We start from the raw sequence: 17,228 nt of genomic DNA, 5'->3' as shown, positions 1-17,228 counted from the left end.
CAGGGTTAAACTGGAGAGCAACAGGAGTTCAGGCTGAGATCCTTAGTCTAGTCTCCAGGTTTATTCTCTCTTTGCTTTATTCTAGTCTCCAGATTTCCAATCTATTTATTTTTCAAAGACAAATGGAGTGATAATTTTCCCAGAAAACTACTGTTTTTTAGAAAGGCTACCCCAGAATACAGACCACCTTTCTCCTCTCACAAAAAATACTGACTGTATAACAGATATCTGGATGTTCCCACCCATTCTCAGTTTCAGACCAGAAAACAGGTCACTTTTCATAAATCAGAGTGCCTCCAAAGTACATATTATTAAGACATATAGACTTTTATTAAAGGCCTTTAACTACACAAGCAATCTCACACCACTCCACAGCTCAGTCCTTCAGCTCTGTGAATACGAAATACATCAGCATAACTTCTCAGCTTGGAAAACCACAACTGTTTGAAAGCAAGTAATCTCCTCCCAGTCTCAACTGTCCTTAAGTTTTCATACTTATTCTATTACCATGTCCAGATATTTCCTTTGTCTTACATGTCCTTCATGTAAGCATCGGGCTTCTCCACACACATTCTACAATTTGTATACTTTTTCCTCGCATGTCTTCTTGCTGACCATCTCCATCCATCTCCATTATACCATAACCCTATGCACACATAAACATTGACAAATTTCACCTTTCCTGTCAAGGCTGATCACTAAATCCTGATGTATTCATTGCACTCTTGTCAGTGTGGTGCTGTCATGTGTCACTCTCCTGGAAAGAACGGAACCAGTTAAATCCCCCCCATCCCAGCTCCTGCATTTAACATGCTTATTATGCTCTTGACTCCTTCCAGGCACTGTACCAGGTAAGGAATATGCTGCCTCCAGCAAACAGGGACACGTACACAGTTCTAATCCTTGCCAAGTCAATTAGCCAATGGAACCAAGAAAGAGCAATGCTTCAAATGGCTTGAACAAGTTATATTGATATTGGAAACAAAGGCCATCTAAAAGACCCAGGAAGACTGTTCCAATGTCTGTGACAGCAAGGTCCAACTAGTGATGATCCTTTATTCCACACCTGAATCCCTCTTAATAAGGAAAGAGGTGAGGACTCACTTGGTAGGTGCCAGCACAGGATCATCTGCCCAGCCTCCTTGCCGACGTGGGGGTTTAGGTGGTGGAACCTTTATTAAAAAGAAGAGGCATGTTACAGACAGCTCTGGTCAAGCCAACTGAGGTCCACATGCACACACTAATGTAACACTACTATATAATGAAGACCTAGTGCTCTAGCTAGTGCTAGAGGTAATGCTCTTTAATAATAAAATAAAAGGAAGACAAACTACAAGACAGGATTTTAAGCTTGTCTGTAAACAAAAAATGCATCATCCTAATCAGTATCTTGACAAGTTTCAGGTCTATGTGCCTTTGACTTTTTGAGAACACACAATACAGTAGCTGACTGATCCACAGAAGGTGTGCTCTCCTGGCAAAATAGGGTTCACTGGGAACTTGCTCATCACTGTTGCCTACATATCAGTGGGAGGTACCACATTATGCTCTTCCTAGGGTACAAGACAGCATGTTGTAGATATCTTATGTTACATGAGGAATTTTTCCCAAAAAGTCTGCTTTTGTCCACTGCTTAGAATAGGAGGATAGATGCTAAGTTCAGACACAGTGATCCGTACCCAAACTCTTCCAAAGTTAGTTGGGATGAATCCCACCACTGAAATCCAAAGGGGAAGATCATCTGGAGCTTAAAGACATCCCCTGCTATTTTCTTGCATTGTCTTGTGTGGCACTCTGCCACATGGCAAGAGAAAATGGGAATTCAGCTTGGGGCTTATGATGGGAATTTTTAAATGGGGCCATGAATTCCCACCATCTGGAAGCTGCCCATTGCCATTTACAGTCTTGGGCTTGGATCCCCCATCCTGAGGAACTCTGTATGGCACTGCCTTCAGTGTTCTGCATGGCAGGCAATGATAAAAGCAGAGGCAGAAAGCAGAGCCTACATAGCTCCCAATTGATGGTGCCCAGTGATGGAAGATGGATTACAGGGACCTGTGAATGGACCACCATGAGAAAGAATGATTGGGTAAAAGATGCCACAAAACAGAGATAAAATGCTAACTGCAAAGGAATGGTGGGGGCACAGGTGGCTTACACAGCTTTTATTACAGAAGTAAATGAGTGGGATGACTCCTGAGGAGTTTTTGACTTCAGAGAGGACCTTGCATGTGTGGTGGGGTCAACCCTGAGCCAAAGCCAAATCGCCTCTTGCCACTAATGCGGACAGCGTCGAGCTAACCCCTGATGGTAGGGGTCTCTCACATGTTTATTTCTTGAAATAGAACCATTGTTTGTGAGTGTGGGAAATTAAGAGACCCTGCCAGGAGCAGCCTCTGCCTGCTGCAGGGAGGGGGTATGACCCTGCATAGCTCTCTGATAGGAGCAAAAATAGTCATCCTCCAAAAATAAACAGGGAGCAGGAATGAGGCAGGAGCTGCAGTCCCAAAATACCGACTTTCTTCGGCAAAGGGAGCACAGGAGGGCAGAGGGACAGGCAGGGAGCGTGAAATGCAGGAAACAGCCTCCTTATATGGGCTCATCCGTAGGGGACAGAGCTCAGTCGACTGGAATGACCATGTCACAGAATGTGAAGCCTTCAGGGGCCCAAGTGAATGGAGTTTTCTGATCTTTAAATGATTCCCCCAGATTCTTAAGATGCCAAACCAGAGAAGAGGCTACAGTGCCAAAAAAGGAGCATTTTGAATTCAGTTGATCTGGACACACCCAGAGCCCAGGAAAAAGCGGGAACACACACCACATATGGGCGTGCATGCCACATAAACATCCCTATTCCCATTATACACACCCCTAACTCAAAACCACACTCCTTCCCACACATATGCTTCCCATGCAAACAACCCCCTTTCCCCTTACACTATCCCTCCGATAGCCAGCAAACCATATTTCCAACACACAGCCTCACAACTCCTCACAAAGGTGCACGGGGATACAAAAATGACACCAAAGAACCTGGGCCATAAGGCTGAGGGAAAATGCAGCATCTCCAGGGCACTTCAATGCCCCCGCAACTTAATTTACTTATCATCAAAACTAGCCTTCAGATCAAAGCTAACTGAAGTGGGGCACACCAGATCAGAGGGTGATGACAATGTCTGGCCCAGTCTTTGCACAAGGCATGACTCCAGGGCGTCCGGGGGTTTGATTCCAATGTCTTGCCAATGTTAAACCATGTTCTCATTGATCACACACACCAGGCAACCCTGAAAATCTGTCAGATCCTGAAAAACACCTCATATACACCTACAGGTCTTTTATTCCTCTTGCAATAAATCAGGTAATTCTTTCCGAATTGCCTACAGGAGCACTAGCAACAGGAAAGGCAATGTTAACTGTCAGCTGAGGAGAAATAGCTTTTCTTTGTTAGCTGCCTGGAAAGTGCTGCAATAAGGTCACATGCCACATACACTTTTGTCAAGTAAATAAACTTACCTTCACATACTCTCACAGTTGCAAAATCTCAGCATAATTTACAACTGAGAATGCAATGTCATGCTTTGCCATAATATGGTGACAGGTGGGGACTTTGCAGCTGCAAGCAAGAGCTTGAGGCAGAAAGTGGGACAAATGTCAACCCCAGAGGGATCAGAGAAGAAATAGAGTACACTGTTGTTATGTAATGCAGCAAATGTGCTCTTAAACATACATTTTTGGTGAAAAAGACTGTGGGATTTAAATGATCAAAACTTGTTGGTACCTACTGGTATACCTTAGGTAAGATTTGTAGAGGTGTTCCCAAATATAAAGCTATACATCCAAACAGTTTAGTGTTCAGAACACTGAGATATCACCAGCTCCTGACAACAGTGTTGTCTCTCAGGCCTTGCTGCTCAGTCTCTTTCACAGGATCAACTAATCACTTACTTGCTGGGATTTTCCCTTCCACGTCAGTTTTGTCTGGTATTGATCTCCAGATCTCCTCTACTTGAGTTTCTGCAGATCCTCCCTTTTCCAAGGAAAATTGCCATGGTCTGAGTTTTTTGTTTTGTTGTTTGTGTTTGGGGTTTTTTTCCTCAGAAATTCAGCTCACCGTTTTTGTGATGGCATTTTTTCAGTTTCTCAGGCCACCTTCCATACCAAAACTTTTATACTACATCCATAATCAGTATTTTATCTCTCCCTTGGTAAAACGACTGGCCTGAATTTCATCTCTCCTGTATCAAAGTAGAAACTCTATCTTCTTTATTGTTTTTCAGGCCCTTTCTTATCAGACAGATGCAGAATTCCAACCTGGCTTCCCCATTAAAGCAGAAATTTCCAGGCTACTTGTCAAATCATGTCTACAGTTCTGAAGGTGCCAGTTGGATGCTGCTTCCTTAATGGAAGAAACTATCCTGTGTGTCTCTGAATCCTGAAGGTCCAGCAAAGTTTCTTTTAGGACCTTCCACAACAGAGGCAGATTATGGGCATGTTAAGTCCCTCAGATTCTCAGGTGGGTCTGGAAATGTGGATTAATTTACCTTCATCAACATGACAACTCCTTTGAAACACTGAGCACTCTGTGCAGGGATGCAGGGACTCAAATGACATTGAGAGCATGCAACAGAGGACACACAATTCTTCTATCATGTCATATTTCTCCTAAAATATGTAGGAACTATGTTTTTCCAATACATAAACACTGTGAGATTTTACACAGTATGTAGGTGTCTTATTTTTATCCAATATGGACCAAGAAGTGGAAAGAAAGAAGTATGGGCAATCTCAAGGATTCTCTTCTCCAGCAAGATGCCAGAGGCTCCCTTGTCTGAAGAAAAGCAAATCTCCACAACCAGGCCCAATGAATTAGTTTTGATTGTTGCCATTTAAGGAGCTGTAAGTCAAATAGCCCCACTGCTCCCAAACAGCCATATAAAATAATCTGTACTGATCTCAGAGCACATATGATATCAGAAACATATCAATTCCAAGATCTATGCAACCCTGGGCTTTTTGCAAAGAACAACCCATCTCTGCTGGCTCTCTTTATCATGTCCATAGACGGTTCAAATAGTGCCTCTGATTTTAATGAATACCCTCCAAGGACTTCTGCATGTCTTAAATACTGAGCAGAAAATACAGGATTTGCATTTCATCCTCAAACTGTCCTTTTCACAGTCACTGACTTTCCTTTACTAGGGAAAGTGTTATTGAAACAGAAGTTCTTGGGGGCCTTCAAATAGTCTTTGCCATCTATCACAGGTAAAGGAGCAGTTCATATTGTTAACCAGCTATCAAGAACTGCTCTCCCAAAACAGTGACATCTGTCAGCTGATGTGCACCCTTGAAGAAAACTGTCACCTTTGCAGCATTTGGCACCTTAACCTGTCTCAGGAGTTACTGCTCTCCCCTGCAGGAAAACAGTGAATCAGCACACAACAATCTGATTCTCTGAACAAGGGGTCACCAGGTAGAGTCCTCTCACAATCCATAGTTATAAGTGCCCCTCCAGCCCTCCTAAGCATCAACATTTCTCAGTTTGCTACCACTTTATGAAACTTTTGGTCAGATATTTTCCCATCCACCTTTCCACCTCCTACAGTTCTTTTGTTGCCTTGAGGTAGGTCCAGAAGCACTCAAAGTATGAAATAAATGTGTGGAAAAGGAAAAGCTTTTAATAAAATTATTTTCAATGAGATTGTCCCTAATCCAAATCAAGGTAGACAAGCAGGCAGGATACTACTAGAAAGGCTGGGAAACATGGCTGATTAGAAATGCTATTTCAGAAGATGTCATCAAAAGGCAAGGAGATAAGCTCAGAAAGCTGAAAATAACTGCCCTGCCAGTCAGCCAGTCGGGGTGCACGGGAGAGAGGCTGCACAAGGCCTTGGGGAGCTCCAGGCCATGCAGTGCTAGGTCTCACACTGGGGAAGTTGGCCTAATTAGGGAACAAAAGTTCAGCTGCATTTTTGAGATTCCTCTTGGAGAATCTGGCCAACTTCCAGATGAGAGGTCCCCAGGAACAGTCTGGGAGTCCAGCATTTCTACAAGCAACCAGAAGACCGCTGGAAAAAAAAATATGCAAACGCTGTAAAATGGAAGCAGGTAAAAAACCCAGTGCTTCCTTGGATGCTGGATCCTTTCAGTGGAGGGTATGTACGAGAATAATGCAAGATAAAAACACATGACAAACTCTGGGATATGGAGGGACAAATGCAGCTCAACCTAGGACGACCACGTAAATGGGAGGGCATTCACAGTGTGCAATAGCCACGGGAAATTCTGCCTCAGAGAACCCTCCCAGGTTCTCAGAAATGCCAATTGCTTCAAGAGGTATCTACTGCCAGTTCACCCTACTCCCAACTGCATGCCTAAGAAAGCAAATCCCTGGCAACGTACCATATACAAAATGCAGCTACCCCTGCTGAAGGCTACTCTGCAAGCTGAAGATCACAGAGGAGAATAGGATGCTAGAGAAAAACATTGCAGTAAGATGTAAACTCTTTGGGAATAGGAAATTTTTGTTCCAGCCATACACCAACACTCTCTAGATCTTATTGCAGTGCAAACCGTAGATACAGAAATGACTGTGACTGCATTACAATTATGACTTCCTAGGTCATGAACTCTCTAAACCACAGTGGAAGGACAGTGCCCAAACCATTGTGATTATTTTTACACAAATAAGGCCCCCTGATCAACGTTCAGCTGAGTACAGCTGGTGCTGGGTTCCTCACTTGCATGTTTTAAAGTTTCAGGGAATGTAGGGGAGAGCACTTGGGGGGTGGCTGCTGCACAGATCCAGACCAGACAATGGAATGAGAGTTTGGAGCTGGATGCCAACGACCATGCAAGGGTAAGAACTGGGTCAGGAAAATACTGCTCTGATTAAAGGCCCTGATCATATCAAGCCCCAGGCCATGTCTACACCACAGGTGCAGACACACCTGCAAGCAGGATCCACATGAGTCAGCCCAAGTCTGGAAATTGTCTTGTTTTAGGTACTTCAGGTAATTAAGCTGTACCTCCCCAGGTAGAGTGAAGGGTACTTCTCACCAGGGGATCTCCACATCATTCTGCACTGTATTTTAGAATGCAAATACACTCACTCAACCTCACCCAACTGGGTGACCTAGCAATTTAAGAACACAACTGGCTTTATATTTCAGGTACTTACATTCTTTTTATAGTTGTTCTCCCAACAAACATTCAATGAAAACAATGTTCCTGGAATGTTGACTTAAACTAAAAAGCAATAGCAAATTTTTCCACCCAAATGTTTTAGAAGCACTGGCAACTAGAACTACAAAAGGACTTTGATGCCCCCTGTGGAAAGGTCCAATCTTCAAATCCTCTTTCCAGTTGTTGCCTTAAAGCATGTTGTCACTCAAATACTGGGTGATATAGAGCCACAGAGGCCAGAATTCACCTGTGTAAGGGTCAGAAATCAGCTGCTGTCCCTGTTTTCAGTCTGTGAAGGACCTTGAGACTATCTATGGCATGTTTACCAAAGCACAACTAGAGGATGAGGTCCCAGCTGGACCCATTGGAACTGCTGTCTTCCCACTCAAATGTTGTTACCTTCAGTTAGAAAGTCTTTCCCTATGGTACCAAAATTCTTTTGGTTCCATTTGCAAAGCAGAGTGGCTTCAGGAGAAAGGACTGAGAACCTTCTCAAACTCAGAACAGCTCATAGGCTTGTCATGAAATATGATATTCCCTATGGAGGTGGCAAACATTACTTGCTACATCTTTCTCAGAGAAGGAAGAGGACAATAAAATCAGTGTTTTCCAGCTTGGAAAGGAGATGCCAGTTTAATCTCTACATCTAAAGCAAGAGGTTGCAACACTGAAATGAACATCTGCTTATTCAGGAAATAGAGGTCCCTGAAGGCAAGGAAAAGCCCTGCTCTACTTCTGAAGGCTAGAAAACACAGGATTGGGGATCAGGGTCTCTCACCGGTAGTGCAAGTATATGCACTCCCAGAGCTTGCAGAATGGGGCCAGAATTCCATAGAAGGACAGGGTTTCAGACACACTGCCATTCCCAGCCACTCTTTACCATCCCATCCTGAGATTATCTATGTACTACACAGGCACCCAATGCAGGATATGGATTTTGTTATGAGGATAAGGCATCTAAGTCTCCATGTGGGTCTATTCAGGGAATACCCACAGTGCTTCTGCATAAAGTTCTAGCTTTCCTTTCAGACAGGGACTAAAGAAAACTAGTGGAAGGACTTCTCCAAGGTCCCAAAGCAAATCTATGGCAAACCCACAAAAAGTTCCCAGCAAAATCTTGGCTCACGACCACATTCACAGTCCTGCTTATTCTGCCTCTACAAATTAACTGAAATATTAGGATACACCCTTTATTATACCATTGATTAGCCTTACAGCCTTTGGCTAAATATCCCAGGCAGCCTTGGAAGGTGCAGCCAAATTAGTGATTCAACTGGCAAAAATTCAGATGTAAGATGAGTGGTTTGCCAAAGGATGCAAAACAAGTTTCAGAGCAGGCAGATGGCTGGAGGGCAGGACTTCAGCAGGTACGTTCACATCGACAACCCTGATGAGCTTGCTTGTTAGCATTCAAGCAGCTACAAAGTTATCTTCAGCACAGCAAGAGGAAAGGGACCAAATCCAGGAAGAGTTCAGATTGTAACACTCGGCAAAGCCCTAAGGGAGTTCAGAGAAGGGTCGTAATGAGCCATCCGGGGATGAAGGGGCCAACTTCAGACAAATGATTCAAGAAGCCAAGTATTTCAGATTGGCCAGGCAATTACTAAGGGAGGGATATACTGCAACAAGATTTGAATCACACTTTATAACAAAGTTCCACTAACAGTTTATTTGAAAGAGAATTATGATACAATTAACAAAAGTTCGTAAGCATACAGTACTATAAGTTACAAGCAGCTTACTGCTCAGTCAGATTTCTGAACTCTCAGTTAACCATTTTATACCATTTGCAGACTTTTACAAATGGAAAAATACTACAAATTGTGACTGTCATGCTTAAGAGCATAAGCCTGAATAAAGAACACAGGAACTACCCAATGAAAATGGTTTTCAAAGCAGGGACCGCTCATACTAAGTAAAATCTCCTTGCCAGGCACCATTGCATAACATCCCTGAAGCAACAATTGCTCATGTGGAAGAGTCACATCAGTAAAGTTATTTTAATGAAATTTAGCAGCCAGAAGCAAGAAGGCGCCTGTGGCATGTGACCAGTCAGCACTCAACAGCAGACCTTGGGAATCAATGATTTAGGGCACTGTATGGAGGTGGAATTACTTCCAGTGAAATGACTGTAAGGACTGGTTCCAGCGAGGCGGGTGGGGAGAAGATTAGATCAATTATCAGTAAAAATTTCTATTAGGCAACCAGTCCCCAAAACTATGCCCATCAGTGGGAGGTCTGCCTGATAAATGGAAAAGTGCTCTGGGCATAGTCCTGAACTATCCATCACTGCCAAATAAACCCAGTGGATCTTTTTTACAATATCATCTCTTGCACTACCAAGAGAAAACTGAGCTAATCTGAATAGTCTTGACTCCTTGTGATGAGCATACCCTTCTGAGGCCAGAATTAATGAGATGGGTGATACGGGTTTCTTTTCTGGGCTTTAAATTTCACAGATGAATCTACTGTGCAACCAGTACTGGAGTGGTCCTTCAGCATAAGGAATTAAGAGCACAGGAGAAGGTGTTTTAATTATCTAGCAGAGAGCAACTCTAGGCAGGAAAAATTGGGCAATATCAATTCCATGGTTAGGAAGAGTGCAAGGCAATTAGCCCAAACACTTCAACAGAAACAGGCAGAACTTCTCAGGTTGTTCTGAATAGCAATCATCCTGGCTTTTAATGCTAACTTAATGCTAAGGTGTATTTTAGCTTTGGTGCAGGATAAAAAAGGATACGTGTATTCCTCGTCTGTGTGTAACAGGAGCCTGATAAGAAGCACTATGACATTATTAACTACAGATTCTGGCATTCAGTGCCGGTGTAATAAAAAGAAAAGACTTATAGAAAATACAAAGGCACATGTCCTTGGCCTTCTCCTCTGGGGCACCAGCAAGACTTCATCATCCCTAAAGGTAAGTTTTCATGTTATAAGAGCAAACTAACCATACTGTACAGCAATCTGGGTTAAGTCAGGTTTTGTACTCTATTAGCTAATTGCTGTCCTGACTTAAATGAAAACCGAGCATCTTTTCAGTGGCCACATATATATCTGTGACCTCAAAACAAGATGCAGCAGCTGATAAGAGCAGCTGTTTCAAAGATAATTAAAAATCTGTCAGCATCAGAAACAGAGGATGCAGGAAAGGCACTGCATCCAAAGTAAACTTTATCTTTTTCTCTTGTACTAGAGTACCCTCTTAAGGTAATCTCCAGACACATAATAGGTTAATCCTACTAGTTCCCTTCAGAGGAGCCAGCATCTACCTAGAAAGCCTCTAGACTTACATGGTCAACCTTTTGCTGATAGTCTTCATCCTTGAAGGGTCAGGAGGGAAAAAGAGAGAAGTCAAAAGGAAGCACTATGGAAGCCTGCACAAAACAGCCTGAAGATTGACATTTATGACTGTCCTGCAGCACCAGCTTTGCAACCTTATTCAATTGAACAAAGCACAGAGTTGATCCCACCATTACAACATTTTATATCCAGTCATTTATGCAGATGCCAACTGCAGTAGCTAAAGGAAAAAAAACCAAAACCCAAACATGAGCAAGAAGAGAACAGACTTGGTTCCTTCTCCCTATAGCATGATAAAATTCAAATCATACAGGTGTGTAGGATCCTAGAAAGATTCATATGGAGAGTCACTGCAGCCATGCCAGACACCAGAACTGATGCTGGACCAGTAGTACTAGGGGTTATACATTGTAGCAGCCTACAGCCCTTTTTTCAGAAGCTACTGTTTCTCAAGGCAACCTCAGGTTCTCCCCTGGGGGCACAAGCCGTAGCAGCTAGCCTCAGACAGCTGCCATAGCTTCAGCAGATGATCTTTAGCTAACACTGTAAGGCAGCAGCTTGGTTGTGGGGTAGATAAGTAACTCAAGAAAATCATCCTGGTAATCACTGTGAAAGTTGTAAACTGGTTGAGAACCTTTTAGATGAGCAGACTGTCAGCACTTGCAACAACCAGTGCTGTTAGGCACCAAGTGCAAGGAGGAAATTATGAACCCAATAATCTCGATGCTATTCTAGAAATCACAGTCTTCAGAACCACTCAGGAGGAGAATTTAGAGTATCCCAGATTGACCTATGACTCTACACCAGGAGTATGCATAGGATGGCTGGAAACACTCCACTAACCCCCCGACTTTTCTTCTGGATTAAATCATCTCTCCTGTGGAACATGGAAGCCATGTGATTCATAAATTGCATATATCTCTCATGGAAGTGGTTTGGTATCCGAGTTCATTTTGTGTCTTTGCTGTCATCTGGTCTTATGATCTCAGTACAACAAGAGCAGAGGGGGGCTACACGCAGGTTAGAGCAGCTGGGGTACAAAGGTGTCCTTACCAATGAGTAGCACAAATGAAAACAGATTTGCCCAACCGGTAAAAATCTGTTGGAAGCATGTATCTGTCAGCCAGGGACCTGCTCGTTCCCACAGCCAAAAGCAGAAAGGCTTCTCTGGGGTCCAACATGACCTAAGCTTTTCTGGATGTACAGAGCCCAAGCAGTACAAGACTTGCACTAGCATGGAAGAAAATCCAGCTGGGCAACACATGTTGGAAAAGCATTTAAATAACCACTTCTTGGAGCAATCTTTCACATGGGTCTCACCCTCAGCAATTCTTTTTTTTTATTATTATTATTATTATTCTTTACTCATTTGGGCTAGGTAGAGTCCTATTAAAACAAAGCCTGGATGTCAGCCTAAAGAATCACTACCAGGAGTGTTTGTAAACTGGATGGTGGAAGTCCAGACAGTTGCTTTACAAAAATCACCTGTGGGAACATCCTTCCAACATACAGCAGAAACGGCCCAAGATTTTATCTGTCTACCAGAATCTATGCTGAATAAGGTATTTTTACAGCAAGAAATGCTTTTTAACTACCACCCAAGGACCACAACTACATAAGCAAGTTTACAAATACCAGCTAGGACAAGAGAAAAAATTTCAAAAGTGAAAGCACAGAGCCTTTCCCCAGGCTGTGGTGAAACATGGCAGACAGCCAGCAGGGAGCTTGATTTTTGGGCAAACCCTGATATCAAGTCATTTTGTCCTACCTGTGTGGAAATAGCCTCAAAATAGAGAAAACCTTCATCCTTTAGGCTGGCCATTTCCTAGTAAAGCAGTCTCCATTCAAAGGATCTACACAGTGCTGCCAGAGACACAATGGCAAAATCATACTGAGACTGCAAGAGGCAGAAACCAGGGAACTCTTGAACAAGGTCCCAAGGGAATCACTTCACTGTAGGATAAAGAAACTAGACCATGGAAGTAGGATAACATTAAAATATTTTTGCATACAGATTTCTTACAGGACAGCAAATAGTTCACTCTTGTTGAGAGAAGAAACAGGAAAGGAAAAATCTGCTGATACATTTTTAAAAGGCTTTTCCACTCAACTTTCCAAATCAATCTCATCAAGAGCTCCAAACCTGGCCAAACAACTTCTTCTGATGGATGTCATCAAGCCAGCATTCAGGCTGTTGGGTACAGTGATGTTAGAGCCAGGAAAAAGGTTTGACTTTTATTCTGTAGAAGTGTCCAGAAGTCCTGTTAGGATGGGATAGCAAAGATCTTCAACAGATCTCATTAGATGATCTGTCCCTCTCGTTATACAAATAATATGACTAGCTTGAGTTTCTCCCATTCTGTCAGAAAAGTTGATAGCATCAAGATGAGTAAATGTAATAAAGCCAGGGGATGGGAAAGGCCTCTCAATGGAAAAAGAGATACATTACCCCTCTGAAATGAATGTTTGAAATGCAAAGTTCTGGCATGCAGCAAACAGATTTATCTCTAGGAATTCCCAGTTACAGCATATTCCCCTGTGTGCCCAAGAAGTGCCTGCTGAATTGCCAAGGAGCTCTGAAGGCAGAAGCGCACACAGCCTTTGCTGCACGAGGGTGCCAACTGCACCAATTACAGCAAAGAATCATGTTCCATCTTGCCTGGTGAAATAATACATACCTGCAGAGTTGTTTGCTAGTACTTGTACTTCTGAAAAGGCAGGAATGCTCTGCATGTCACATGGGCAGAGTGTGAGCTTTGTGACCTTTCATGAGCCCCTTGTGCAGGTCTACATTTGAAGAGAATGCAGGTACTTCCACAAAGAATGGGAATTATGAAGTAGATTTGGGCAGAGGAATTACGGATTTGCTGCTGTAGTCAAGAATATTCTTGTGGGAGATACATACACACATCAGGCACCGAAAAACACTAAGATATCATAGTGTTTTCATAGAACTTGGAAGAAGTATATTAGGCTACAAGGCAACTATGCCCTGGGGAAGGAGGTTTTAACACACATTTGTTGGATAGAGCAACACATAGTTTGGAGTCTTTTGGAAGAGAGAGGCCAGGCCAAGCAGAGACCAGCAGTAACCTGATAAGATCTATGCTCCAAGTCAGATGATTTGCCTATTGACTTCAAAACAAAGATCTTTTTAATTACAGTAATTGTCCACCTCTAAGTGAATTTCCTTGTAATAAGCCCAGATGTTGAAACACGGATAGACAGGTACTTTTTGCTTCCTTCAAGCAAGCTGCTCTGACTGGAAAACACTTCCTGGATGCTTCTCAGTGTCATGAAAAGACCCAAACAATAACAGAAATGGTATGTTTATACCAGAAATGTGAGATGGGTGGAAACTGGGTTGATTAGCATGGAATTAAAAATAATAAAATTAAAAAAGAGTCAAGGTGAATTAAACTAGTTTTAAAACTATGAGCAATCTCTGAGGAAGACAAAATCACTAACCTGAATATGAAATTGCATATGAGGGTGTAAATATGGCAAAGGTCTAAGACAAACCCCTTTACCTTCAAAAATCAGTAAGAACAAAACCTTCTAAGCTGAGATAAATTACATGGCGCCTAATTCACTACTGCCAGTTCCAGAAAAAGAAAAATTTACTTTTTTTTTAATCTTGCATATTTCAAGATGACTAGATGGCTGAATGAGACATCCATTGTAACCCCATCCCTTAACAGCAAAATGAGGCCAAGCTTCCAGAAAAGTAAAAGGCGACTGCCAATCTAGGGTGAAGGAAAAAACAGTATTAGTTCTGTTAAATTCTCACTTTGGTAACAAATATGGTCACATATAAAAAAAGCCTCCAATTTTGGAGCAAAGGAAAAGGCTGAGGATTATTTACAGTGGATTTTGTCTTTCTTCCGGTACCTCCAAGGTTCTTGATTAACACAAACATTTAGCAACAAAGACCTGCCTGAAGGGAGACTATTGACACAAACTATTCTTCCTGGTGGTTAAGATCCAGTACTAACATACTTGAATGTTGTAAAGCATGGAAGTCCTCACCTTTCTGCTGCTGAAAAGCTCACTGCTTTTGAACAGCACACTCTAAATATTTCTTAATCTTCTTCAAGACTGGCCCAAGTCCTGGAGCCGCGTATGATCTCTTCCTAGCTATTGAAATGCTTGTGATGTGAGCAGTAAGCACAAACAAACTACAGTAAGTTACAGTCCATCAGCTGTACTGCTACATAATGCCCTGGTCTCTTTAAAACCAGAGAATCAGACCATGAACTAGGACGGCCAGTTCCAGCAAGAGAACAATCTTGACAGCGAGCCACCCTAATGTGGAGGCCAGCTAATGATTACACCCCCTTAAACTACCAGCTCGTTTCCCCAAGACCTTCTTCACCTATGAGGTCAACGGTTACTTCTATGTCTTAGATTGAATCTTTTGCACATTCCCTCACAGAATTCATCCTGAATGCCTACAGCATATCCAAGGGGAGAATCCCTAGGTGGAAGATGGTTCTCCATTATGCCTATCAAAAGAAAAGATCATACTTTCTCCAGGAAAAAAAAAAGTCTACTCTATGAGGTGTTATTGTAAGCTAAGCTGTAATAATGCTATTTTCAACAGCATCACAGGGTCTCAAAGGAAAAATCCCCCATAACCATTTTGGCACAGATGTCTGGGACACAGCTACTCAGTGTAATAGGAAAGTTTTGTCACTGCACAGGAAATCAGGGAGTAAGTAGTCACTCCAAGACAAAAGGTCCCAGGGCTCCGAGTAGAGTAGCTTGAAGCAGAGTTGGTGGCAGGGTGGCCAGCAGGGCAAAAAGGGTTTCCAGTTTAAAGAAGCCAAGAATATGGTATGCTGGTGACCACTGACTGGCACTGCAAAATGGTAAGCATCACCTCATTTACACAAATATCACTGGCAACAAAGTGGAAGTCGGATGACATTTTTGTCCATCTGGTATGTGTCAGGGAGCAAAATTGGTGTGTCATTTCTTGAGAGCTGCTCCTTCTTGCAGGAGATGTCTGTGGAGAAGCCATGCTAAGATCCAACAGCAAGCTTCCAGGAAGAATTTCAGCATTCTGCAGTGCTAAGCAAAAAAATCAATTGAAACAGTTCAGATCTATTTCTGGATACTTGAGGATGTTGACTCACTCCCCTGAGAAAGAGAGGCTCCTGACCCCCTTCTACTATTTGAAGGTGTACTAATAGAACAGCCTCTGAACCAAGTTTTCCTCCAAAAACAGGTGGGAGCTGAGTTTGCACATTATTACCCACAAGGAAAAGGCTCAGATGCTGCAAAGCTGGCTCCTAGTATGATCTTTGTAGCCACACACAGAGAAAATGAAAAAAGGACATCATAAATTTGATACAGACCATGTCAGGTATACTCTGGCTCAAGCAAAGCACAGAAGTAAGGCATCTGTTTATCTGTATTGCGACTAAAGATGGTGGCAAAACTGGTCACAAAACGATGTGCCTGCTCATATTTGAAATCTAGAAATTAAAATATCAGGAATATATGCATGCACAGAAGGGAGAGGCCCCAAGTTCTGTATGATACTACTCACCATACTTGACATGTAAGAAACCATAGCCCTAGAGAGGACCCTGTGTGGAAACTACTATTCAAAGGGCAACATCAGGAAAGGGACAAGGCAGGCACAAGAGTCCCAAATCTAAGGACAAAATTCAAAGGGCAAAGCACACCATGTAGGAAGGTATCTCAGAAGAAATTCATAATTCTCCACTGGAGACAACAGCAGGACAACAGACAAGCTCTCCTGCCAGGATACCCACCTCTCCAAGACTAGCAGACGGGGAATTCTTCCTGCTGAGATTTTCACCTGCAAAGATGTCTTGGCGGGCTCGACGGCCCATCTTTAGTACCTGTAGTGCAGGGGGAAGCACGAAGGAGCAGAGGGCACACAGTTACTGACAAAAGCCGTTTCACTGCAGGGAGCAGAACGCAAGGCACGGCCCCGCCGTCGCGCCACGCCCGCAGCGAGGCGCGGTGCCCGCACAGCGCGGAGGCTTCAGTGCCGCAGGTGTGAGCCCCGCGGCCCGCCCAGCCGCGCCCCAAGGCCCCGCCGCCGCCGGCTCGACTCGGCTCGGCCCCTCTCTGCACGGCGCCCCACGGCAGCCGTGCCGCCCACCCCGCGCCCCAAGGCCCCGCTCAGAGAGGCCGGGCCCGCCCCGGCCCCGCTCACCGCGGCCACGCCGCCCCTGCGCGGCGGCGCCTCCGCTCGCTCCGGCTCGGCCTCCATCCGCCGCCGCGGCCGCCGGTGCTTCCGGCCCACAGCCCGCCCCGCCGCCCCGGCAACGCGGGCACGGCCCCGCCGGGCTCGGCCCGCCGCCCCGGCAACCGCGGGCTAGGCCCCGCGCCTGGCATCCGCAGAGACACCCACCCCCGCAGCAGTCCTTGACCCTTGGCCTGACTAAAGGGGACACCGCTGCTGCAACGCCTCATGCGGGTCCTCAGCCCTTTCTAGTTCCACTTGCGGTGTGGCGCGCCAGGAACAGTCTGACGCTCTGCCTTCTCCAGCTTTTTGTCGAAGACACTTTTTAAGTTCCCACTAAGGCAGATAAATCCTAGCCTTGCACATCTCTCCCGATAGAGGTTTTTGCCAAAGTCTCCCGATGGCTTCTGATGCTCTTCCCAATTCTCCCTGGCTCTCTTAACACAGCTTTCCAGATGGGGCAGCCGGTCCCCAGAGCCCACGGCGGAGGCAGTGCCAAGGATCAAATGTAAGCACAACGATC

The 17,228-nt window shown here is 44.1% G+C and overlaps 1 protein-coding gene across 1 annotated transcript in view; it reads right to left on the bottom strand.

The window, feature by feature from the left end:
* Window positions 1–16,754, bottom strand: part of IFT43 (intraflagellar transport 43) — a gene marked incomplete at its 5' end in the record, with an annotated part of 42,850 nt that extends 26,096 nt beyond the window's left edge. The window contains 3 exon segments of the mRNA NM_001245674.1: window positions 1,105–1,172; window positions 16,266–16,355; window positions 16,676–16,754. Coding sequence (NP_001232603.1) covers window positions 1,105–1,172; window positions 16,266–16,355; window positions 16,676–16,732 — 215 coding nt within the window.
* Between the last annotated feature and the right edge of the window lie 474 nt (window positions 16,755–17,228).

The sequence above is a fragment of the Taeniopygia guttata genome, chromosome 5 (assembly GCF_048771995.1).
Source record: "Taeniopygia guttata chromosome 5, bTaeGut7.mat, whole genome shotgun sequence".
In the NCBI taxonomy this organism is placed as follows: Eukaryota; Metazoa; Chordata; class Aves; order Passeriformes; family Estrildidae; genus Taeniopygia; species Taeniopygia guttata.
The sequence above is the reverse complement of the archived record's forward strand: the minus strand, read 5'-3'. Positions and strand labels throughout refer to the sequence as shown.